Source organism: Panulirus ornatus, chromosome 14 (assembly GCF_036320965.1).
Source record: "Panulirus ornatus isolate Po-2019 chromosome 14, ASM3632096v1, whole genome shotgun sequence".
NCBI lineage: Eukaryota > Metazoa > Arthropoda > Malacostraca > Decapoda > Palinuridae > Panulirus > Panulirus ornatus.
In genome coordinates, this window is record NC_092237.1 from 5,033,972 (window position 1) to 5,061,410 (window position 27,439).

At 36.6% G+C, this 27,439-nt stretch overlaps 1 protein-coding gene across 1 annotated transcript in view; it reads left to right on the forward strand.

Moving 5' to 3' along the window:
- LOC139753113 (uncharacterized) overlaps positions 1–23,837 on the forward strand; it is a 40,398-nt gene extending 16,561 nt beyond the window's left edge. Inside the window, exons 5-11 of the mRNA XM_071669200.1 lie at positions 1,935–2,064; positions 2,641–2,849; positions 9,451–9,630; positions 12,855–12,881; positions 17,207–17,401; positions 20,540–20,575; positions 21,902–23,837. Of these exons, the coding sequence (XP_071525301.1) occupies positions 1,935–2,064; positions 2,641–2,849; positions 9,451–9,630; positions 12,855–12,881; positions 17,207–17,401; positions 20,540–20,575; positions 21,902–21,958 (834 nt within the window). The 3' untranslated portion in view covers positions 21,959–23,837. The remainder of the gene's footprint in view (positions 1–1,934; positions 2,065–2,640; positions 2,850–9,450; positions 9,631–12,854; positions 12,882–17,206; positions 17,402–20,539; positions 20,576–21,901) is intronic.
- The last annotated feature ends 3,602 nt before the right edge of the window (positions 23,838–27,439 follow it).

The window sequence follows — 27,439 nt, forward strand, 5'->3', positions numbered from 1 at the left end:
TAGTGTGATTTTAGGGTATCTTAGGATGGGTAGTGCACTGACAAATTTCCAGATGTCATGGAATTTCTTTTGTAACCAGGAGTGGGTGATGACATCTCTTATTGCTTGGATTGCAATTAGGCCAAAGTATTTTATGTGAAAGTTTTGATTGTTACAGGGCCTGTTGCTGGGGATTTCTTTGAGTTTAAATGTGTTGCAAGTGTCAGCGAGGGAAAAGGGTGGCATAGTATTTGTTTCACGGTGGATTTCGATAGATTTTCCTTGACTCTCTTATTTAAGGATGTATATGGTTTGTAGCTGATTTTTTAATAGTGGTCAGCCAAATGCTTGTCTGCTCCTTGGGAGAATGATGTTGGTTTGAACTAGAAGTACTTTATGTGTGGAGGCAGGAGTTCAATATGTGTGCATTTTTTTCATCATATCCTAGAATTGGTTTTGTGATTCACAGTGTTAAGCAGCAAGCATCAACTTGCTGTTTCGCTGTCTTTCAGTAGTTTTATTAGTGATGATGTTTAGAGTTTGGATTTGTTCCGTGATCTCTGTTGCAGATGAGTGGTTTCTTTGATTTATAAGGTTTGAAATCTGAAGGGATGAGCCTGGGTTAAATTTCTTTTTGTATCACTGTGGTATGTGCCTTTTGCTGGCATTTTGTTTGTTGATAAGGTGAGGTGGTATGGCATGGAACAAAATTATCAGTAATGAAGTTCTGGAGCTTGAAATCTATAATTCCTTGCTAGTCTGCTTCCCTAGAGTTTGTGTGTTTTTATTTTTGGTGGTTGGTCGAGTGAAGAAAGACAACAGAGGGGGATCTGCATGGTGGAAATGGAGGGAGGAAGGGGAAGGGAAGAAAATAGCTTCTCTCACATTCTCTCCATGGTATAACATTATGAACTTGTATGCTTGAGAAGTGACAAGAAAATTACCTTACATTGGCACCAGGTCACTTCACCTGTCTCTTTAATGGAGACATTTTTCCATGCTTCATTAGGTACATTTCTTTAGTTATTTTTCATTTGACGCCACTCACTTGGGTAGAAAATTTTGTTAAAAGTGCGGGTGTAATGTAGAGGTAAGGGCTGTAAGTTGTAGACAGTAGCTAGTTGCAGCAGTGGTGTGCATCTCCATGCCCATGATGTTTTTGCAGACAGCTGTGAATGAGTCATAGCTCTTTGGCCACTTGGCTTATGTTGAGGAGGATTCAGCTGAATACCCCGAGAAAATCATATCATACTCATGGCTTAAGTGAGACCAATGTGTGGTAAGTGCCAAGACATAACCCTAGCAGGGGCTAGATGCCAGGATACTGAAATGTAAGGCCAGTTGTGTAATCAGTTGTTCATGGTGTTCGTACAAATGGATATTAAGACCACATTATCATAGGCTTAATATGAGAAAGTTCTTGCACATTTGGGTACGTAGTTTATACAGAAGTAGGTGTCATTGTGCATACGTTAAAAGATGTTTCTAGCATTTATGGTGCATATGTTGATACATGAAGAACTGTTATGGAGTATAGTCAGCTAGTCATTTCCTCCACCGGGAAAACAAAATCTTCGTAAGAAATGTATGATTTCTGAATATCGGAAATACCTGTGTGGATACTTGGAGTAAATTAGTACACTTTTTAGGTATTTATTTACATGTGTACAGGGATGTTCTGCAAGTATTGGGAATTGTCCACCAAACATCTTGAGCACGAATGGGCAATCCGTAATCACAATGATGTGACTATTGGGTATGATAGCCAGGCCTTCAAGGGTCAGGTCAGAGGTCAGGCCATCATATCTAAGAATTTTACTTTCATGCTCAAGGGTCATAACATTGTGCTTAAGGGATTGTATGTAGTGCTGGTGTGCTTGTGCTATGGCAGTTTCACAAGCTTATGCTAAACCTGTAAACACTGTCTTAGATGATGCTTTTGGTCTGCCTGGCAGGAGAATGGGCAGAGTAGGTCACCATCAAAGGGTTCTCGTGGCTCACCCAAGAAGAGGATGCCACGCTCCTCAGACCCGTCCCCCATGAAGCAGCGCACCCCGCAGTCTGCAACTTCCGCCGAGCGTAAAGGTCAGTAGTTGCCACAAACCCTTATTTGCTGTACATTTAGCCTTACATTTACTCAGAACATCATTGCATACCATGTCCACTCTAACTATAAGCTAATCCGGCACTTATTCACCAATCACACTCTCACTTGCCAAACCCTCACCATAATACCTTCATCCATTATGTACTCACCCTTCTCACTCTTGGCCAATACACACTTTTCATTTTGACTTTCCTGCCACACACTCATCCATTATACACTTGTATCACAACTTCATCCTCATACACGTAACATTTACTGCACACAAAAATGTTCAGCAGCCTCATCCTATGCACAGAAACAGATAGCATTACTTTATTTAGAGAAGTAAAGAATGTATACTAGATAAATAGCAGTAGTGATTCAGTATAATAGATGGTTTCAACATCAAACAGTATTTTAATCAGTTATGCTTAGTTGTCCCAGTAGTAATGTATACATACTGTTCCAAAAATTTTTCCCATATGACAGTCATGATATTCCAGTTTCTTCCTTGTTTCTTGATTTAAAATGATGAACAGTTGCGTGTTCATAGCTTTCCTTTTTTCACTTTACAGCAGTGCCTATGAACAAGGTTGAGGTGGGTAAGACGGCGTCTCCCAACCTCAAAGCAGTTAAGTCCAAGATAGGCAGCATGGACAATGCTTCGTACAGGCCCGGTGGTGGCAAGATCAAGATAGAAACCAAAAAACTTGACTACTCCAAGGCATCAAGCAAGGTCGTAGCTAAAAATGTTGCCTACACCCCTGGTGGTGGGGACAAGAAGGTGGGTCATCCCCTTTTGCCCCTCTACTCTTCAGTTCTATTCTCAGGAGCTTTCTCTCCCCTCTTATCCTCTGCCCTACTTGCAACACTCTCTGCTACACCCTGTACATCACCTTTGCTCCACCCTTTGCCACTGCCATCTGCTACATTTACAAACACTGCCACACCCCCTACCACTTCACTATTACACTGGGATCTTTTATGCCTGCCATTGTATATTACTAAAGCAATCTTATGTGATGAACTGCCCTTCTTTGATGGACAGACTTTGATAAAACATTCTGTTTTGGACATACCACTGTGCCTGCTAAAGTGAACCTATAGAAGAACATTCTGTATTGGAATACTGCAGTAACCTGTTTGGGGGAACATGTATAGTAAGTTGCTGTAATAGACTATTGTTGCAGACCTCTTTAGCATCTATTCTAATTGCCATTTGTGTCATGGTTCTTTATCAGCCTGTTTTATTGGATTTATTTAGAAACTGCTGTAAGGGATTTCTGTAATGATGTACCATGGTGGACTTTTGTAGGAGCTAAGTTTTATTAGACTACTGCAGTAACTTGCTGTAGTGAATATACTTTTGTAACCTCTTGCAGTGGACACCTGTAGTGGAATACTCTTTTAGCTTGCTTTGATGGAGTGCTGTACTTGAAATTACTATAGTAATCAGAACCTAAATTTTTGGAAAATTTGCTTTTTAATAATATGTCATTACTGAAAGAGACGGAAAGTCAGTCAAGGAAACAGTGACTAACATAGAGCCTTTTCTTAGTATTTAGTGGTGCGCTGTGCACTGGACAGGAGTTGGTTTCATGTTATAAGAAAACAGTATACAAATAACAAAATAATATTTAGTTGAATTCATTATCAGCTCTCTACCATTAACCATTAGAACTGTAACAACAAGGCTTAGTAGAAAAATAATCACATCATCTTTCAGTATGAAAAGCCCTACGATAATTTAAGCCAAAGCCAATATTCATTTATATTGTATAATATAAACTTCATTTACATATAAGTTAATTAGACACTGCATCAGAGTAATTGTAATTCTAGTAATTTTAGACATATCAAAAATCACCACAGATACATAATGCATGAGCTACCCATAGTGACAGTACATTACAGTATAACCTGTTTTACTGCACCACCCTGGTAACCTCCATTTTTAGATAATTATAGCAACTTATTGCAGCAGGAAAACAGATGTAATATACTACTGTAGTGGACAGATTGATGTAGTACCCTACTGTTTGGAAAACATAGTTTGGTAATGAACTTCTTTTAATTAACTTACCATGTAAGAATGGGTTTCTCTGTCCCTTGGAATCTTGTATGATTGGCATTTGGGGCACCAGTTCTCTAGATTTCTCTGAGAATTATTCTCGCAAGGGGTTCATTCCTGTTGACAATTGATCCATCCCATGTAGAGAGAGTAGAAGACAATGGATGGATAGTTTTTTGAATGATTCCAGTAACTTACAGCATTATGTCGTTATAGTTAAGTGATGGTCCACAGTAATAAATCTAATGGACTTCTGTAATATATATGGATTTGCTGTAGTTGTAGTATTGAGGTGTACTATCAGCCAATTTTGATTTAGAGTACTCTGTAATGTCTCTACTTTAGTGGGATAATGTAGAAGGCTACTGCATGTCCGTTGTTATGCATATTATGGGTTGCCATTATGGTTTACTGCAAGTCCATTGTTGTGGGCCCATATATCTACAACACTTGGCTACTGTTATCCTGTTGTAGTGGGCTACTGTAGGTCTGCTTCAGTTGGGTATTGTAGATCTAATGTAAAAGGCTACTGTATGCCTATCAGTGTGTACTTTTGTAGGTCGCTGTAGTGGTTTACTGTCATGGGCTCCTTAAACTTCACTCCAGATATAAAAGTTTTCAGTCTTTTGACATTTAAATGATAATCTTATCCTTCTGACTCTGGAACTGTTCAAAGTCATGAAATGCTTTTAATTTTATTGGTTTTAACTTCTTTCTTTTTCTTTTTCTTTCAAACTATTCGCCATTTCCCGCATTAGCGAGGTAGCGTTAAGAACAGAGGACTGGGCCTTTGAGGGAATACCCTCACCTGGCGCAATTCTCTGTTCCCTCTTTTGGAAAATTAAAAAAAAAAAAAACGAGAGGGGAGGATTTCCAGCCCCCCGCTCCCTCCCCTTTTAGTCGCCTTCTACGACACGCAGGGAATACGTGGGAAGTATTCTTTCTCCCCTATCCCCAGGGAAATTATAAAAACCCCAAGGTTTCACCCAGAACGCCTTGATGCTCTTCTTGTTGTTAACACAGAAAAGAGCAGCGGTGGGCTACCAATCCATTGGGTCCTTGCTAATTTGGTGCTTTTTCCCCATAATGTAACTCTTCAACTGTTCTCTCTCACACTTTAGTATCTTCAGTTCATCCACTCTCTCGCCTAATGTCCCGGTTTCTCAAACACACTATATAAACTTTAACAGGTGATCACTTCTTCCATGCTCCTTCACCCAGTCTTTCTAATTCTGGAATTATTCTTGTTCTCTGTTGAAGCATTCAAATTCTAGAACATTTGTCTTATAATGTGTTTTAATTCTTGTCTTCTCTCTGTATATCTTAAATTCATGTAACTGGGTATATTTGCTAGACTCCTACTCTGTCTTTTTATTATATACATTCTTCTAAGTTATGAAATATTTTTTCTAAACTCTTGTACTTGTGTCATTAGCATGATGTGTTCTTTCAAATTTTTTAATGTATATAAAACCCTAAAGTGCCATAAATCTTGACCCCTCCACACATATATCCTTTCACTTAATCTTCCTAATATATTTTCTTTATGCTCCAATATCTGAAGAAACTGACAACCTTTTTCCTCTTTTAGTATCCTAATTGAGTCTAGATGTTTTAATTCATCATGTTCTCTTTCTTTGATTCCTCCCCTGTCTTTTATTGTCTTGATTTCTCTACTCTTCTGATTTATTCCTTGGTTTGTTCATTTGAACTCATAATCTGTCTATGTTTGTCGTGATCAGTTCTCTTTAAATATTTGTCTTCTCAGTCCTAATCTAATCTTTGATGTGTTTCCACAGACTTGTGTTGTTTAAGATCTCCCTTTGTTGATACTTAATCTCCATATTGATCTGTCCTGTCATGTGTATTTTCTTTAACCCTTAAACTTATGATATTTTCTTTCTGTTTCCTCCTACTATTTCTTAGTGTGCTTTTTACATCCTAAATTTGGTCACTGTAGCTCTTGATTTGTTCATTCTTTGTAATTTTGCACTTTTGATGTTTCTTTCTTTCTTAATACATTCAAATTAACCACTGTAGCTATTCTGACTTTTGATATGTCTTTCACTTGAACTGATATATTTAGTTCTCTAACTTGTTTTCAGTACTATAGATAATTTCTTTCATTAACTGTTCTTTCCGCTGTTGACCATTTATATATAACATTGGATGTTTTTGCCAATGCATCATTTTTTTATGTTTACCTAACCTATAAAATGCGCTTTTCATTTTTTATACATTTAACTCATTTTTTTCTTGAATTACTGTATTATATCTCAATCTTAGATTGATTTCTTTAAATTTTCAACCTTTGGATCTGTTTCCTCATAAAGTGCTGTCTTTTACCTGTAAGTTCAAACAAATGCTAACCTTCTCTTTAACAGTTGGACTGTTCCTCTGCCTTGACTAATTCCTCTCTTTCTTTAACAGCTTTTTCTCCCCATGCATTATCTTTTGATGATTTTTATACTTCTTCATTACTCCTTTTTGTCCATATTTTAAATTCAGGTGGGTGATGATAGTTAAGGAGGACAGCTTTAGTTAAGGTAAACCAGATGGTGATAAAATGAATAATGGTATTTGGGAGAGCAGGTTGTGGTACGTGAGGAGGGTGTCGGTAAGAAAGTTTACTTGCAGTGAGAGTTTAGGTGGCTAGTCATGGTCGTGAGAGTATATGATGGTAGAATTAGTGACTGGTAATTTTTAGGGGAAGGGTTAATGGTTTGTGGTTAGTAAAGGATAGTGACAATTGAAACTTTTTGATAATTCAGAGTTACTGAGTTAGACATGGGATTTTAGAGTAGTATATGTTGTGGTTGATAAGGCTAGTGATAGATTGGAAAAGTTCATAGATGAGTGTGGTTAAAATGGCATTATTTAAGGAAGACACAGGTAATTGGAAAGGGATATTAGCAGCTTGTATTGGTGTGGACATAATCTTATATGGAAAGAGGTTATAGATGCTGATAGTTGGAAAAGCTCACAATTGCTGGGATGACATAACAGAGTATTGTTAAACACTGCAGCTTATTGTGCTTCATTTGGTGATTGTACTCAAATACATTTGTATTAGCAGGGAATTGTAGAAATGGATTTTTTTCTAAAGAAGAATAGACATTGCATAGATCCATCACCAGTTCTAAACACTTCAAGAAAACTATTCCAAATTTTCCTGTAGTTTCTGGTAATCACTTGATATTCATTTCTGATGCACATTTCTGTAATTTCAAAGAATGCCCGTTCATGACTGCAAGATATCTATCTTTTATTTTAATCTGCACTGTCCTTCACAGCCAACATGAACAAGAAATTCATTTTTCAGTTTATATCTCTTTTAATTGGTAATTGATTAATTTCCTTTGCAGTCATAAATTAGTTATTCCATGTTTGAATTTCAGACTTAAGATATTCAGTATAGATGGTGTGATTGCTTCATACTCCTGTGATAAATAGAAGTTGATAAGAGAATGGATGTAGCTGATACCTTTGTATGAAACAGTAAAGTTGATAAGATGGTAGATGTACCTGATATATGTAATACAGTGTAAGCTAATAAGACTATATAGTGTAGCTGATTTGTTTGTGGTGCATTACAAGATAGTGAGTAGAGATAGTGAAGCAGACACATATATTGTACTTTGTAAGTTAGTAAGACAGAAAAGTTAGTTTGCCTTAAAAATATATGTGAAGAGTTAGTTTGAATGAAAAACATTTGTGGTACAGTATATGTTGATGAGAGATATAATATGGCTGTCACATGTATGATAGTATGTTTGTGAGAGAGTAGAGGTAATATGCCTGCAAATACGGGTGATAGTGTATAAGTTTACATAATCAGTAAATCAGTGCTCATAAGTTTATAAGAGCTTTTATTCCTTTAGTTTATGAATTTGAGTTACATTTTGGAATGTTCTTGATTTAGAAAACTTGTGTATATGTATTAATAAGTAATTAATTGTACATTTGCTCTTTGGTTATGATTATTTTGTTTTATAATTGTGTGAAAATTTTGATTGGTATGGAAATAAGAGAGCTCTCTCAACTGTTCCCCAGTGAGATGAAGGCTACACTGTCTTGACTTTGTAAGTTGTTTGTGGTAACTGAACTAGTTACTGTTTATTCTGTGAGGTCAAGATAGGATGTGTTGTTAGAAAGGCTAAATACAGAGCATATAACCCTGATTCATTGGCCTTACAAACTTCATATGAAAGGTGGACAAAGTTTAGGTAGAAAATTATGTTATTAATAAGTACATTTTTTTAACATTTGTCCCCGGCGCTCTTTATACTTCATTACTTTTCAATTTCCTCAAAGGTCACTAACACAGAACATTTTCTTTCATCTTAGCCGGAGAAGGTAGGGAGAGCAGCACTTTTCGTTAGTAGTGGATAAAAGCCTTGAGAGCTTTTACTTGGCATAAGTTTATTTAGAACCTAATGCATGTGGTGCACGTACAAGTGTGCAAATATTAATACACGATAGATTTTGCTGTTTGATATATATGTACAATAATGAGTATACAATGTTAAGATTTTGATTTCTGTAGTTATTGCATTGTTTCCTCTAAGAGGTGCTACCTGATGGAAAACGAAGTGGATCTTGTCTCCCATAAAATGATGGTAATGCTCTTATGTCTGATGCAATATTAAAACAGATGGAAACTTTGTTAATCCCAAGCAGATATTGCCCCTTATAAATAATACATAGTAAGTGACCATCAGTGATTTCCCTGATACCTCAGATTATTTACCTGAAGTCATGTTTTAGTTGACAATATACCTCTAGATATTGGTGTACAATGTTTTGTGTCAGTTCATCTAGTTTATTGTTGATGCCTTGTATTTCCCTATTATCACACATGCAAATCTCCCACCTGCAGCTTGTGTTATTCATTGGTAATCATTTGCAACAAGCAGATATTTTTCACTGTGCAAGGAATTTAATAAATTTTCAAAAAATGTGTAAAAGTTACTTTTGAGTGGTTTAGAGGAAGTTAACTGCATTATCAATTGTTACTAGCTTGATCACTAGCAATTCACCAGTTTGTTGTGTCCTCTGCTGTTGTACTGATCACCTTTCACTCTTTACAGTCTTCTGTCTTGCTTCATTTGAGCTTTATTGTCTGTGATTACCAAGCATGACCATCAAACATTTACATACGGTATATTTTGAAGAAGAAAAAAATTAGTGCAGAACAGTTCCCTTTATTTTGTCTGTATTTAAGGTAGCAGTAAAAATGAACAGAATAAATAGCTTCTTGCATTCATTGGAGTCTATATTGCATCAGTGTATAATTTGTTTCATATACCTACAGATTGAGTCCCAGAAACTGAAGTGGAATGTTACCAGCAAGGTTGGCTCCTTAGATAATAAGGATCACAAACCTGGTGGTGGTGACAAGAAGATTGAAAGTCAGAAAGTAGCATTTAAAGCCCAGTCTAAGATTGGATCAAGGGAAAATATTAAACACAAGCCCGGAGGTGGTGAAGTCCAGGTAATGAACACTAGTCACAGGGTCAGAGACATTCAGTCAAGTGATTTTTGAAAATAATTTTTTTTTTTTCAACTCTTGAAACTGCATGAGGGAATCCTTTCCACAAGCATTAAGTGTACAAACTTTATATTGGTTAACTTCAAAACTTGTAACATGATGTAGATTTTATATGTACTAATCTATAATCAGTTTCTGTATTTAATGTAGAAATTACATTTAAGAGACTTGAAAATAAGTGCATAAAAAACTTACATTGTGTGAAAAGTTTTAAGTTATATAAATTTCTGCACATTTTCATGATTTTGAGTTCTAAAAACACTATATAGGTAAATTGAAGTAAAACACACCAAACAGAAGGAAAAGGTAATTATTTCATCTTTTCATACAACATTTAGGGCTTAGCCTAACATTGGCTCTAGCAAAAATTTTAACAAAAGCTGGAAGGAATTGAAATTGAAAATCAGGTAAAAAAATACCTTTCACATAGTCACATACATTTATTTAAGAGTGATTTTCCCATATATCTTTGAAGCTGCATGATTTTATGAAAGACTTTTTTATCATACATCTTGAAGCAGCATGAGGGAATCCTATCCACTAACATAAGATTACAAACTTTATACTGATACGTTAAGACTTGTAGCATGATGTAGATATAATATTTACCTGATATATTTCAGTATTCGTGTAAGGAATTTGTACACATGAAAAGTTGGTAAAGTTTTGCAATAATAAATAAAATGTATTGATAGTTATATAAATCTCTCATCTCTTATGATTATTTTATCAACAATTATTTCATAGGTAAGGTACTTTAAATAAAACAGATTACAGAGTATGAATGTATTTGAAGCATTTGTCAAGATGCATTATATTTGAATTTTTTTCCATATTTGTGCATAGATAACTTCATTAATTAGTAGGTATTTCCAAAAATAACCCCTCTTCCCTGGGTATTGTTATAAAGGTGAACATGGTAGTGAACGGAACTATGGAAGTTGGAGTGAGTCATCACACGGGTGGGTGAAGGTTTTGGGTTCACTAATGATGTGTGGAAAGAAGGTTAACTATCTAGAAGCACAAAAATGGGTATGTTTGATGGTATAGTTGTCCTGATGGTGTTGTATGGATGTGAGGTATGAGCTTTAGGGAAGAGTGTCAATGTGTTTGAAATGAAATATTTGAGGTCGGTATGTGGCATGATGAGGATTGGACAAATAAGAAATGGTTGGGGTAAGAGAGAGAGAGAGGCAGAAATAAGAAGAGCATAGTTGAGAGAGCTAAAAAGGATGTGCTGGAATGGTTTATACTTATGGAGAAAATGAGTGGGATGCTAACAAAGAGGGTATATGTGTCAGAAGTGGAGGGGACAGGGAGAAGGGGGAGACCACCTTAGAGATGGAGGGATGGAGTGAGAAAGGTTTTGAGTGCTTGTGGCCGGAACATGTTGGAGGATGAGGCATGCATAGGATTGAATTGGAAGTATCTGGTAAACAGAGGTCAGTATGCTGTCAGTGAACTGAACCAGGGTATATAAAGTGGTCAGGGGAAACCACAGAAAGATATTTGAGTCTTGGTTGGGCATGGTGCATTACACTTGACAAATGAAATTGGATATAAGTGAATGAAGCCATCTGTTCCTGACACTACTTCACTAAACAAAGGTATATTTATATATATATATATATATATATATATATATATATATATATATTATTTTTTTTTTTTATTATACTTTGTCGCTGTCTCCCGCGTTTGCGAGGTAGCGCAAGGAAACAGACGAAAGAAATGGCCCAACCCCCCCATACACATGTATATACATACGTCCACACACGCAAATATACATACCTACACAGCTTTCCATATATATATATATATATATATATATATATATATATGTGTGAATAAGAGCAAGGTTATTAGGTACAGTAGGGTTGAGGGTCAAGTCAGTTGGGAGGTAAGTTTGAATGGAGAAAAACTGGAGGAAGTAAAGTGTTTTAGATATCTGGGAGTGGATCTGGCAGCGGATGGAACCATGGAAGCGGAAGTAAATCATAGGGTGGGGGAGGGGGCGAAAATCCTGGGAGCCTTGAAGAATGTGTGGAAGTCGAGAACATTATCTTGGAAAGCAAAAATGGGTATGTTTGAAGGAATAGTGGTTCCAACAATGTTGTATGGTTGCGAGGCGTGGGCTATGGATAGAGTTGTGCGCAGGAGGGTGGATGTGCTGGAAATGAAATGTTTGAGGACAACATGTGGTGTGAGGTGGTTTGATTGAGCAATTAATGAAAGATTTAGAGATATATGGTTATAAAAAGAGTGAGCTTGAGACAGCAAAAGGTGTGCTAAAATGTTTTGAACGCAAGGAGAGAATAGGTGAAAAAAAGTGGACAAAATGGATATATGTGTCAGAGGCAGAGGGAACAAGAACTGGGAGACTAATTTGCAGATGGAAGGATTGGAGTGTAAAAGATTTTGAGAGATCAAGGCCTGAACATGCAGGGGAATAAAAGGCATGTACGGGATAGAGTGAATTAGAACGATGTGTTATACTGGGGTTGATGTGCTGTCAGTTGACTGAAACGGCATGTGAAGCATCCAGGGTAAACCAAGGAAAAGTCTTTGAGGCCTGGATGAGATTAGGGAGCTGTGGTTTCATTGCGTTACATGCACTGAGGAGGATATATATATATATATATATATATATATATGTGTATATATATATATGTATATATATATATATATATATATATATATATATAGAGAGAGAGAGAGAGAGAGAGAGAGAGAGAGAGAGAGAGAGAGAGAGAGAGAATGTGTGTGTGTGTGTGTGTTACCATATTCTGCCTCCTTGAGGTTGCACTTTAAGTGAAAAGTCTTCTTTAACAAGGCTGTATCATTATCAGTGGACAAAACAGAATACAGTCTTTTCAAAGAACGTTTTCCTTCACAGGAGTTCATCCTGTCCCTTTTACTGAGTGTAACATATTGTTGAAGCTGCAGGAGCTCTTGGAAAAGGGATCCATAGATAACACTAGGACCTGGGTTGATGAATAATAACTAGCGTGTGTGTGTTTATTATACATGTTTGAATACAGTTTTTAATCAAATGCATGCCTGTTTTATGTACAGATTCATAATATCTAGTTTTGATATCCTTTTATCTTGTATGATGCTATATAAATGAAAATTTTTTTCTTGCCAACCTAATGCTGTGATAACAGAAGAAGAGTGCAAAATCAGAGGGAAAAGTAAGTCAAGAGAGAATGGCCAAGGTTGTGCCATCATTTGCACTGCTTTTATTGTTAGGAATTTCGGCTGTCAGGGAGCTTTGAGTATACCTGTACATTCACTGGGTTTGTATTCGAGTAAGAGTAATGAGAAATGCTTTTTTTCTTGGTTTCAAAGGTAAGACTGGATGCATGGGAAACCTGCATGTAAAGAGATTATTCACTTATACTGAGAGGATTGATACACTGCTTGCTGTAATGTCAAAAGGGTTAAATTATATGCTTCCCTTTTCACAGTAGTCTCATAATCTTTACACCAAATTTTCTGATCCTAAGCAGCCTGAAAAGCGGCATCCCATAACATCATACATCATGATGAACCATACCAAGATTGGATTTTTCTTGTAATGTAAATCAAAAATACACGGACAAGTGTTGTACCATCAGTCCTCCAGTCTTTTACCGTGAAGATATCAGCAAACTTGTAAAGCAAGTACAGTACAAACTGATATTTATTCAGCCTTATAGAGTGACATTCTCAAGCACCAACTAAAGCCGTTCATTGTAATAGACATTCTCATAATTGTCATTTGCTAATGCCACTTACCATTGTCATGAAGAATTTATTTCTACAATACTTCACCACCTCACCTTTGCAAGCAGACATGCTTACATTTATGATATTCAAACCACATCATGTTCGATCACTTTATATACACTGTACTCTGTCATCTTATAGGAGTGCAACATAATTCATTTTGACTCCATTGTTTACGGTGTTTCACACATATAGTTTGCTACATCTGTAGAATTATCTAGCCTCTTTATGTACACAACTTTTTTGAAAGTTACTGAATACATAGCATTCAGCTCTCAGTGGGAAAGAATTTGCTGACATATTATGTATCTTTACATGACAGAGAGGTTAACATTGCAATTTATCAATCTTTTCCAAGGTAATCCAGATCATGCGAGTCTATTAATGATTATTAACATACTAAGGTTACAGTTGTAATACAGAGGTTTCAGTCCACTGACTTTGGAAGACATTTAGATATGTCTGTAGTGGTGTGCACCAACTTGTTTATGGTGATATTTATCACATACAGTATGACAATACCAATTTTCTTTCAGTTCAAGGTGCTGCAAACCTCATCCAGCAAGAATTATAAAAAGGATTGTGGCTCAGTGATCTTTTTATATAAATTCTCAGAATCAAGTTTTTTGGTATAATCTCATGAAATTTTTTCATCTAAACTGTTATTTTATTCATCTTTAATATAATGAGATTGCCAAAAGATTTTCAGTGTTATTTTGAAGTGCTTATATCAATATATTGATAATTATGCAGTTGGACATGAAAAATTTTAATAACTTCATAAAAGTATGCTGTAATGCCATTTACAACTGAGTTTAGAATGTTTATATGTAAATGTATGAGCATTTTATGTTTACTGTTGTCAGCAAGTGTTAACCAATACTGTTTGAAAATTCCTCTACTTTAGTGATACTCACAGGGCTTTAATAGAGTAATAAATATGTGATCACTTTTCCGTAAGTTACGAATTTTGTTAATAGTGGTTCAATTATGTACTCTATCAGAATAGAGATTTTTGTAATTCAGTGATCTATCAAGGTAGTTATTCATTTGCCTAACGTCATACCAAATTTAATGTAAATAGGGTGCGTAAGACAAGGGAGCAAATGGGAACTTCAGTGAAGGGCGTAAATGGGGAGGTGATAACAAGTAGCGGTGATGTGAGAAGGAGATGGAATGAGTATTTTGAAGGTTTGTTAAATGTGTCTGATGACAGAGTGGCAGATATAGGGTGTTTTGGTCGAGGTGGTGTGCAAAGTGAGAGGGTTAGGGAAAATGATTTGATAAACAGAGAAGAGGTAGTAAAAGCTTTGCGGAAGATGAAAGCCGGCAAGGCAGCAGGTTTGGATGGTATTGCAGTGGAATTTATTAAGAAAGGGGGTGACTGTATTGTTGACTGGTTGGTAAGGTTATTTAATGTATGTATGACTCATGGTGAGGTGCCTGAGGATTGGCGGAATGCGTGCATAGTGCCATTGTACAAAGGCAAAGGGGATAAGAGTGAGTGCTCAAATTACAGAGGTATAAGTTTGTTGAGTATTCCTGGTAAATTATATGGGAGGGTATTGATTGAGAGGGTGAAGGCATGTACAGAGCATCAGATTGGGGAAGAGCAGTGCGGTTTCAGAAGTGGTAGAGGATGTGTGGATCAGGTGTTTGCTTTGAAGAATGTATGTGAGAAATACTTAGAAAAGCAAATGGATTTGTATGTAGCATTTATGGATCTGGAGAAGGCATATGATAGAGTTGATAGAGATGCTCTGTGGAAGGTATTAAGAATATATGGTGTGGGAGGCAAGTTGTTAGAAGCAGTGAAAAGTTTTTATCGAGGATGTAAGGCATGTGTACGTGTAGGAAGAGAGGAAAGTGATTGGTTCTCAGTGAATGTAGGTTTGCGGCAGGGGTGTGTGATGTCTCCATGGTTGTTTAATTTGTTTATGGATGGGGTTGTAAAGGAGGTAAATGCAAGAGTCCTGGAAAGAGGGGCAAGTATGAAGTCTGTTGGGGATGAGAGAGCTTGGGAAGTGAGTCAATTGTTGTTCGCTGATGATACAGCGCTGGTGGCTGATTCATGTGAGAAACTGCAGAAGCTGGTGACTGAGTTTGGTAAAGTGTGTGGAAGAAGAAAGTTGAGAGTAAATGTGAATAAGAGCAAGGTTATTAGGTACAGTAGGGGTGAGGGTCAAGTCAATTGGGAGGTGAGTTTGAATGGAGAAAAACTGGAGGAAGTGAAGTGTTTTAGATATCTGGGAGTGGATCTGTCAGCGGATGGAACCATGGAAGCGGAAGTGGATCATAGGGTGGGGGAGGGGGCGAAAATTTTAGGAGCCTTGAAAAATGTGTGGAAGTCGAGAACATTATCTCGGAAAGCAAAAATGGGTATGTTTGAGGGAATAGTGGTTCCAACAATGCTGTATGGTTGCGAGGCGTGGGCTATGGATAGAGATGTGCGCAGGAGGATGGATGTGCTGGAAATGAGATGTTTGAGGACAATGTGTGGTGTGAGGTGGTTTGATCGAGTAAGTAACGTAAGGGTAAGAGAGATGTGTGGAAATAAAAAGAGCGTGGTCGAGAGAGCAGAAGAGGGTGTTTTGAAATGGTTTGGGCACATGGAGAGAATGAGTGAGGAGAGATTGACCAAGAGGATATATGTGTCGGAGGTGGAGGGAACGAGGAGAAGAGGGAGACCAAATTGGAGGTGGAAAGATGGAGTGAAAAAGATTTTGTGTGATCGGGGCCTGAACATGCAGGAGGGTGAAAGGAGGGCAAGAAATAGAGTGAATTGGAGTCATGTGGTATACAGGGGTTGACGTGCTGTCAGTGGATTGAAGCAAGGCATGTGAAGCGTCTGGGGTAAACCATGGAAAGCTGTGTAGGTATGTATATTTGCGTGTCTGGACGTGTGTATGTACATGTGTATGGGGGGGGGGGGGGGGTTGGGCCATTTCTTTCGTCTGTTTCCTTGCGCTACCTCGCAAACGCGGGAGACAGCGACAAAGTATAAAAAAAAAAAAAAAAAAAAAAAAAAAAAAAAAAAAAAAAAAAATGATAATTCATAGAATCTCACTTTATTCAAAAGTTTACATTTGTTTGAGATACCACCTGCATTTATTGTTTTAAGAACTGAGGATGCTATATGAAATGAGAAATTTTTAAGCATTGAAAAATACAGTACACTGTATAAATATGTCATACATAGTTGCACTTGGTAGGAGTAATGAAAGGCATTGACATACTGAAAGCTTATGAGTTCCGATTCATACATTTTGAGGACTGACACATAATTTAACAGTACAGTTGATGGGAGGCAATTTACAGTTCAGTAGTCTTATTATGATTCAACCAGTAACTTCATTGCCAGAGCATAGCATGTTTATCTTAGAATTTACTGTTGTCTACATAATAGGAATGCTGTCCTATCACACTGCAGTATTTTCGTAGATTTCACAAGCTAGAGCTTTGCTGTTTTGACATAAAACTCCACTGATGCAAGGCTGAAGGAGAAGATCTGACGAAAGACTTTACTGGAAAATAATTTGGAATTTAGATCTTGTTCTTTTACCTTAGTTAAATTTAATGTTGCTTTCCATTGAGAGTAGTGTGGAGAAAGCATTGGATGGGCTTTAGCTATTTCAGTATTAACATTTAAGTTTGAAAAATTTGTACTTGCTTTCTCCAGCTACTGGTTCATAGCCTGCTTGGCCCAACTGCCACTACTGTCACACACTTCTACTTTGCACTATTGCAGATTGAGACAAAAAAGCTGGACTTCAAGGAAAAGGCTTCCAGTAAAGTAGGGTCACTAAATAATGTTCAGCACAAAGCTGGTGGTGGTGATAAAAAAATATTTGATGACAAGGATTACCTGAGGCAGATGCAAGGTTCTCCTTGTAAAACCCCAACCAGTAAGGCTTCCTCAGAGGCAAATTTGTCAAGAACACAGGTATGACCTCCACTATGTTTTCATTTTATGAATTTCAATTTTTCATTGTTTAACATACACTTTCAAGGCAGATCCATAGTTTCTTAAAATGAAATGCCGTGCTAGTTTCTCATGTTTGATTTGACATGATGAGTCATGAATGTTATCAATATAACAAAGAGTATTTTCATGTATGACATATACTTCTTCTTTTGATGATTTATGAAGAAAGGAAATTTGTTAGCCCTGCATGCTGTGAAAGACCAAAACTGTCAATGAAAGGTTTCATTTACATTTACTAATAGTTCTCTATAATTCTAGTAATAGTTAGTGACTAATAATGAACTGGCAAAGTCATTTAATCCATTATCATTTGCTTATAATTTCCAGTATACGTATCAAGAATATATGTATCAGTGCACTGTGAATACCAAAAGTTAATATGTAAAATACTTCGTCATAGTGATGTGGCACTGATTCTTTTGAAGTAAATGTAACATACTGGTTTTGCAGTACCTAGTTATCACAATTCAAAGGCTAACTTAAAAGCAGATAAATACCTTCCCTGTTATTTACTATCGAAAACTTTATTGGTCATGATTGTTCTTTGTAATATATATGATCCAACATAACTTTAGTCATAGATTCAGATTTTATATGTACAGATATTTCCCTAAATGTTATTTATCCGCTGTATTAGAGATGCTGCATATGTGTGGCTAAGAGTTTTTCTGGAATATACCATCAAAAGAGTTATATGTTGAGCATGAAAAACTTTAAAACATCATTGATTGAGTGGAGTTATGAAATATCTGAAATAATGTAAAGAAGAAGACAAGTCCATTACCAGGTCATAACACATATACCATGTATAGCATGAAGCTAGTACTATACTGCATCAAAGGTATGTATTTACACAAATGAATTGTGATATAGTATTCTACCCTGTTTCACAAAGAGCTTTTTCCCCTGAAATTTCAGTACTATCTAATTATGTAGCTTTTCAAATAGAAATATATTGCAATTAAGTGATCTTTCTTGAATTCTCCATGATTAGTTTAAATGTTTAAAGAAATTATTAACAATAATAATTGAAAAAAGGCTTATTCTTTTACATGAAAATTCCTAAACTTACTGATAAGCAGCTCCTACAAATTAATTACAGTAAATTTATACATAAATTTCTTGATACATGAGGATGAAAGTAATTGAAAATTTGCTTTGAAGAATTGTGTTTTTATACTATGTTTATGTGTTAATGAGTAATGCATAAGTATACCTTAATCAGCCACATTGCTTTGAAGAATTGTTTTTATACCTTGTTTACGTGTTAATGAGTAATGCATAAGCATATCTTAATCAGCCACAAAGGAAGTTGGTAAAAGCTGACATTTGGTGAGTAATCGTCTTAAACCTGTATCTAATGAGCGACGAGTTCAAAAGACTACCCAACCTTTTTATATACACTAGCTAGACAAGAAGTCACTGTTACAGCCTCTCGTTATTTTCATTGTGTTGAATATTATGTAACAACACAAAACTAATTTCTCTTTAGTCAGACAGACACTGAAATACTATGCCTAAGGGATATAAGCTCATTCTATTCAGTGAAACTTACAGGATAGACTAATCAGGCTGATTGACTCACTCAGAAGAACTCAGGAGGATGGAGGGGCAATCTGTGTAATGATAGATTTATGTGTATTTACATGGGAGTACAATATTGCATTAGCATTAGCAAGATGGGATAAGGAAGAAGTCTTTATAGAAATGATGTAATTAGGCTACTGAAACATCTTGACTTATGTAAGCCTCGTGGTCCTGAAGATCTCCCCTTATGTGCAAAAGAAATAGGCAGAAACACAAGCTAGATCCCTCAAAATAATGTTCAGTAGGTCAGTAAAGGAATGGGTTGGTCTGAAGGTGTGGAAAAGGGGTTAATATTGTGCCTGTTTTTAAGAATGGTTATTGTGAAATTGCACTGAACTATAGGCCAATCTCATTATAGAGTGTGATTTGTAAAACACTGGACAAGATAATCAGAAAAATGAATTACTATGTGCAAAGGAAAACTATTGAACTGGGAGACAGCATGGCTTCGGGGAAAGAAATGCACACATTACAAGTCTTCTATACTTCTATGATTAAGTAAACTCCATCTTAGGTCAAAGAAATGGATAGGGTAGACTGTATGTATGTTCATTGACTGTCAGAAGGCTTTTTACATTGCACCTTGTTAGTGGCTTATCAAGAAACTATAGCTGCAAGTAAAAAGTAAGGAGCAGTATCCCTTCAAAAGATAGGGGGATTACTTTAGGAGGAGGAAGTAGGTAAGAGATGCATTCTTAAAATGGGCTGTGGTCTACCATTATTCTTGAAACTCTTATTTGAATTTGTCTGGGGATGATCTCAGGGTCATGAGAGAAATAAGAAGTGATGAATGCATCATCTTACAAGGGGACCTAGACAAAGTCTCTAGTTGGTTTGATAAATGGATGATGGGATTCAGTCCATTTAAGTGAAAGGTAATGAGGATGAGATAGTGAAAGGCCTATGTGCAATTATTATCTAGGGGAAAATGAACTGCTGGAATCTGTCTGAGAAAGAGACCTGGGGATTGACATTGAGCCTAATCTGTTGCCAGAGTTGCACATAAGGAGAAATGTAAAAGAAACTGACCACAGGGTCCATTGTGGAAGAGAGAAGAGAAGGGGGATCCTGATGACAACCTTCAGGCTTCTAAATCAGTTGGACAATGCGGACAGTTAACATGTTTTCATGAGATGCCGTATCAGAGTAATCAGAGGCCATGACAAGAAGCTGGGCAAAAAGCTGATTTGAAAAGATGCAGAGTAGTACTAACTGACTTTACAAAAATGTATGTGAAAGGGGTTGGGCAGGATTTTTAACTATTGGTTCATAGTAGCTTGTTTATGCAAAATTACTCTGTAAGTATTCACTTTTGCCAATTAAGTTTGTGAATGGCCATAGTGACACAGCCAGACACTATAAATTAAGCTTAAGCAATGGGAAATGAAATGTAAGGCATAGGTATAAGATCATGAATATAAGGCATACTTTTATGAACTTTTAACAAAGCACATAGTCTAGTAAATCAGTCTACAGCAGAAATTTCTTAATAAATTTGTTAACTTTCAGAGCCCAAGCCCTGGACTAATGTCACCAACAACGCAGGTAAAAATGCACAAAAGAATTCCTGAAACCTCTCTCTGTCCTGCCTGCAAATCAAACACCTTACGCCTGTCTTCGCACTCCTACCTTCTCTGATAGCACTGCAGGTTTAGAATAGCATCAATGTTTCTGATTTAATTTGGTGTATAAATTTTTTTCTATATTCTTAATTTTATCTCCTGAACATTCTATAATTTCATGGTCAATAGTTTTTGAAGTCCCACTGCTGTTTATTCTATATTCTTTTGCTTACTCCATTGGCTTGTGCATTTAGCTTCTATTGCTTTATTTTCCAGATTCTGATAACTTGCTTCTCTTCAATTTATCAGTTCTGTTCTTTCTTATGTAAGTAGTTTGTAGTATGTGATGCTTTGTTGTGTTGTTTTACATTTAAGAAAGGCTTTCTTACCAAAACTAATGCATTATTGTTGTTGAATCCACCAACTAAAGTGACTCAAGTGATTAATAGTATTTAGCGAAAGTAACCTTGTTCATCATTGAATGTTTGAATTTTGGAAAACAAATTCATTATTATCTATGATATTCTATCTTGTTTTAGAGAGATATACTTTATAGTGGGATGGGATTATGAGTTCACTAATCAGTGCAAGATTATATGTTTACATGAATTGAGCATGTTCAGGTTTGAAAATTTATTCCCTCTAATTTGCGTCTCAGTGATTTTTTTAATGATGTTGTTTGTCCAGTATCTTCTCATAACTACAGCTTTTCTCCAGTGCATTTGCTTTAGCAACCCTAATTTTCTTTTTTTAATTTAAACGCATATTTCTTGGTTTAAGTAAGAAACCCACACTATGCGTGTTATAACCAAACAAACTTAAAGAATTCTTCAACAGGTTGCTGTATGGCTTTTAAATAGTTATGCTTGTGGAGATAATTTCCAGTTGATGTAAAGGTAAATAAAAACAGTAATACTTTCGGAAGATTCTTCATTTAGGAGAGGAATAGGCATTCCACAATATATATATTGATAATATTAGTTTGGGAATTTCAGTTTTTCCATGATATTACATCTGGTGAAAACAATACAGGCAGCACGTTCCACAGAAATTTATAAAACTACTATTGTTTGGCCTCTTGCCTTTTAACTAGGTTCTGTACACTTTCACCTTTAAAAACATTTCCAAAATTGCAATCACAAGATGCATCTATACCCATTTAACTTTACAGACTAGCTCTATTTCATATTTTGAAGTCCTTAGTAGGTTTTCATATGTAGTGAAAGAGAGCCTTCAGATACTGTTATAGGTATTTTAAAATTGATATATCCATGTCATATTGACAGTGAAATATACGATTCTTTCCTAGGAGGAAGAGGAAGTTGAGCAGGCAGGAACCAGGCAAGATGTGACCACTGCAGAGTGAGCTTCCCATCAAGGAACTGTCATGAACCATTGACACCTAAGGCCTCCCCCCTCCCCTCCTTTATTTCACATGCTGATTTGATAGAGGATTAGAATCCACAGCAGTTGGTATGGGGAAATTGTTAAGGTGATAAGTGCTTCGTGGACATGCTTGAACTTCATATGCAGACTTAGTTACCTCTGCTGTTACTGCAATCATTACAGTGGCATTTCTCTGTGGTGCATAGAGGTCCACTGTAGAAGACTGTTTTACAACAGTGAAACACCAGTTTTGTTTTCCTTCAATGCAGATTGGACACTTTCATGAAATTAGGAAAAGCTTGGTGAAAAGATATTTCTGTCCACTGCACAGTCTGTTTATATGCATTCCATGTCAGTCCAGATATACATGTTATTTCACCTGCGGGATGCATGTGAACAAGTGCTATTGCAGCTGCTTTTGATACATGGTAAACCTTACTAATATTCTATGTACAGAGAGAATGGTAAACATCTTTGTTTTCCCTTGACATTTATATGCTATTATTTTGTTTAATGTGAAGTATGATTATAATCCAGCTTCAATACTCAAGTGTTTATGGTACTGTTTCTATAGCTGTATGCACACTACCACTCTTCTGGAACCTTGCTTAGTCTAGTGATGAATTTGCTTTGCCTTTCATTTTCAAATACAGTAACTGGTAGCTCTTATTTGAAGAAGCAATAACTCAAATATTTTCCTGTAGTGAAAAGTAGTCTTGTTGAGGAAGCAGTATAATCACTAGGTTCACATAAGCTAAAAACCAAGCTCAGAGTTTAAAACTTTTTGAATATGTCCATAAAGTTCATCAAGGCATGTTTTAACATCATGTACTGTCGAAAAGTAAATTGGTCTCGATATATACTGTAAAAAAAAAAATGCTCCTGTTACAATGGACAAGCTAAGCAAAGGTTCCCTTGCTTTTTTCTTCAGAATGTTTGAAAGTTTTGTTATATTTCAGTAACACAGAGTCTTACATTTTAGGATACTTGTCAGAATAGTTTTAGGCTTCTACTATTTCTTGAATCTTCCATACACAAATCAAATGCTTGGACATGTCTCTATGCATATCCAAGTTTCATGAGAATGCTTCATTCCTGCACAACGCTCCACTTGTGTCACTATTGCCATGGAAGGATGCCTCTAGTTACTTGTGTCTTTGGTGACAATGATCACAAGCAGCTGCTTCTGAATGAACTTAACACCAGGCCCTGAACTGGTAAGGAGCAATAGGGAATTTAAAAAAGCTACCACTGTACTTCACAAAAAGAAAAAAAAAAAAGCAGTGAGCTATAAAGTCTTGTGTAACTTCAGTAACTGATTGCCAAGTTCATTAAGTTTCTTAAAATACTAATGTTTCTTTTTTGAGAAGTCTAAAAATTTTCAATTAGGGTTCCTCCAGTACCAAGTTCTTTCAGTACCTTTATGGCTTCTGCTTACCTTGGTCTAAACACCTTCTGTGATGTACATCTTGAGAATATCCAACACATTTTTAAGTATGTGATGATAACATTTTAGATGTAATTCCTTAGAATAACTATATTGTAGTTATTAAACTGTAGATGGAGGAAACGGAAGCCACATGGGTATGGTACTATGGCTGTAGACACCAAGGTTACATTTTGAAGCTTTATGTGAGGATCAATTTTACAGTAGTACCATTTTAATGTTGCTGTATCTCGCAGACACAGAAAAGCTGTACTCATGGCTTATATGTATGAATATTAGACCAAGCAGCATTTCATTTGACCTCGTGTAATGCTTTCGAGTTATAGCCTGTGGAGCTGTTGTCATTTTACTGTGTTTTGCATCAGACTTAAAGTATTCTGTGTCATTATAAAGAAATAAATAAAAAAGCACGTGTGTTATGTTAACCTTTAATGTTTTACTGTATGTTATTTTACCATGTCACTGAATGTACAGAAATACTGTCATGAAAATGTATAGGAACCTGGACAATAACTTCTTATAATAACCTCTCAAAATTTACCCAAGTTGAACAGGCAACTACTAACAAATATGTAAATACATAACTATGTATCATCTTGAAATGTGTAAATACATAATTATGTATCTTAGAAGCAGAAGAAGCAAGGAGAAAGGAATCTGAAAAGACAAAAGGAAAGAGGACAAAGAGGTTCTTGGGTATTGGGCAAGTGCATTAAAAAAAAGTTGGCAGCTTATGTTGACAAAAGAATTGGAGCAAATGGTGTATTGTATTGAGGTGGAGTCAATGGCTGGACCAGGGCACATGAAGCTGTTAAGGTAAACTATGGATTAGTTTGTCATTTCAATATATACATAACAGCCACAGACTGAATGTGTGCGATATAAATTTTTTCATACATTCATGACTATCTTGTTAAAGTGGAAAAAGCAATTAGAAAAAAAAAAACAATATATAGCATTTTTTTAATGCCTACTTGCTTTTCCTGCCATAGCAGGGAATCATTAGCATTTGAACAATGGCCTCTCTTGTTTACACCCACTCTCTAGCTGTCATGTATGATATACCAGTTCATGATTTACCTTGACTACTTATATGCCCTGGTTCAGCCTACTGATGGCACGTCCCCACTACATCAATCCAACTAATTTCATTTCATGCATACCTCTCACCCTTAGTGTTCAGTACCCAATTGTCTGAACCCCTTCACACTATCCTAATTATTTCTCTGGCTTCCTCTTCCTCCCCACTATTGACAAATTCATCCTCAACCAGTTTTCATTTGCTTATCCTCTCCATATGCCTGAACCATCTCAGCATACCCTGGTCAGTTATCTCCCATCACACTGTTTACTGCCACATATCACCCTGAGTCATTTCTCACTTGATCAGATCTCATTATATTTCCAAATTGTCCACCCTCCTCATTTCTGTGGCATTCATGGGCCAAGACACTTAACCATACTACACTGTTTGGAATACCATAACCATCAGACCCAACCATCTTTGGCCTAACAGACACTGACCTCAAACTCCACTTGGTCCTCAAGGTATCTCTATAAATAATCCTGTTTTTCAGGCCCTCACTTTTACTATTTCTTCCCATCATTTCTCATCTTTTCATAAAACTGCTGTAAACTTTCACATTTACTGCCAACAGAAAATGCCCAAACCTTCCACCAGTTGCTACTCTCAGCATGTTCATAACCTATACTTAGCAAAAATGTCATGTAACATGTGATCCAACAATGCTCACTGACCCCCAACCAAAGTCACTCGTATAAACTTGTGTATAGACCTTTACTTAAAATCATTCCTACTCACCAATCTTTTCAGCACACAACTTGAAATTCCAGTCATTGCACATTTTCATTTACACCAGGCACCTGGTGCCCCAAGTTATACCATCCATTTTCATGTCATCCACTTACACTTTCTAAAGTACTTGGTTTTTCCCCAAAACATCCCTTCTTCCTCCCTCCCTCTTACTACCAGGTGCATAAACACTAACTGTCACCCACTTCTCATAGTTTGCTTTTATTCTTACCTACAATAGAATGATTATCGAGAGGTTGGAAGTTTGAACATAGCATCAGACTGGGGAGGAGTAATGTGGCTCTTGAGTGGTAAGAGCATGTGAGGCCCAAGTGTTTTTGAAAAGTTGGTGCAAGAAATAGACAAAGAGGGATTTGCATAACATTTATGGACATGGAAAGTATATGATGGGGTTGACATTGAGGTCAGTGGTAGTTGCAATGAATACATGATGTGGGAGGAAAGCTACTACAGGCACTGAAGGTTTTGTCAGAGTAAAGCAAGTGTGCAAGTAGGAAAGGAGAAGGATGAGTGGTTAAGTGAAGACGGGAGAATCAAGGGTGTGTGATGTTACTGGCTGTTTAATCTGTTTATGGATGGTGTTGAACAAGATAAATGCATGGATCTTGAAGTGAAAGGGGCATGTCTTCAGTGTGGGTGCTGGGAGGCAAGTCAATTCTATTAGCAGATAAAATAGCTCTGGTGGTAGACTAAAAAGAAACTGCAGAGCTTGGTCTTTGACACTGTGTGTGAAAGGAGGATGTTGAGAGTTAATATGAATAAAGAAAGGTAATGCAGTTTAACTGGTGGGACAAGACAGGTTAATTTGAGTTTGGAAAGACAGAACCAGGAAGATACGGAGTGTCTAAGATACCTGGGAGAGGATATGGAAGCAGAGGAGTCATATGGGATGGGGGGAGGTCCCATGTAAATTCAGGAGCAAGTGGATGAAGTGACCATTCTCTGTAAGGGCAAAGATAGGTATGTCTGCTTGGCCCTGAATGCGCAAGAATGTTAAAGGATAGATGTGTTAGAAATGACGTCCATGAGGACAATAAGTAATGTGAGGATGGTTGATCATGTAAGAGGTGTGGTAGCAAATGGATTATGTCAGAGCTGACCAAGGTGTGCTGAAATGGAGAGGATGAGCAAAGATATATTGACTAAGAGGACATCATAATGAGAGGGGGAAACCAAACTGATGGAAGAATGAGGTGAGAAAGCTTTTGAGTTACCAAGGCCTGAGCATCAGAAGGGTAAGAGGTGTGAAGAGGATGCAGTGAATTAGGGATGTGGTATACAGGGGGAGAATGTGCTGCTAGTGGTTTAACCCATGATATAAAAAGTTAGGGGAAATAATGAAAGGGTTTGTGGTGTTTGGCTGTGGAAGAGACCAAGTTTTTGTGTATTCTACAGGACAGCTCAAAAGTGAATGCGAGCAAATAAGGTCATTCTTCATATGTTCCTGATTCTGGCTCATTAATATGGGTCACACTGAGGGGTAAAAGAAAAAATGGATTATTTTTCAAAAGTGGAGGTAGCAAATTAGGAAGAGAGACTGAAAACAAAATGGGAATGGAGTTTAGAAAGCTTTATGATATCAGGACATGAACATTCAAGAGGATGTTTTCTAATGAACTGGATCAGAATATTAATTGAGAGGGCAACAGGATGAACTAGGTCACAGGAGGCAGTTAAAGTACTAAAATGAATGGTTTGTGGGGCTTTACTGTGGATGGTGGGTGCTGATTTTGGTATATTGTAAATGACAGCTAAGTGGTGGATGTGTATATATTAGGCTGTCATTCATTTCTTCCTCATGTTACCTTGCTAGGGGAAAAGGTATTAGTTAAAATTAAATGTAAAAAATTACATAGAGTATTCAACAGCTTCAAATCCTAAATAATTTCATACGTTATTTAGTATGTAAAAGTAACGAAGTCAAGAAAGATCTCAATATCTCGCCTACCGAAAAACAAAAAAATAAAGCCATGATCCTGATTCATTATAGTGAGCTTATACCTCACTGAAGCAGTGGGCAGTGATGCTGTTTCCTGTGGGGCGGAGTAGTGCCAGGAATGGAAAAATGCAAGTATGAATATGTACATGTGTATACGTCTTTGTATACGTATGTACATGTATGTATGTTATGTATATGTGTGTGTATGGGAGTTAATGTATACATACATATTTTATTTCAT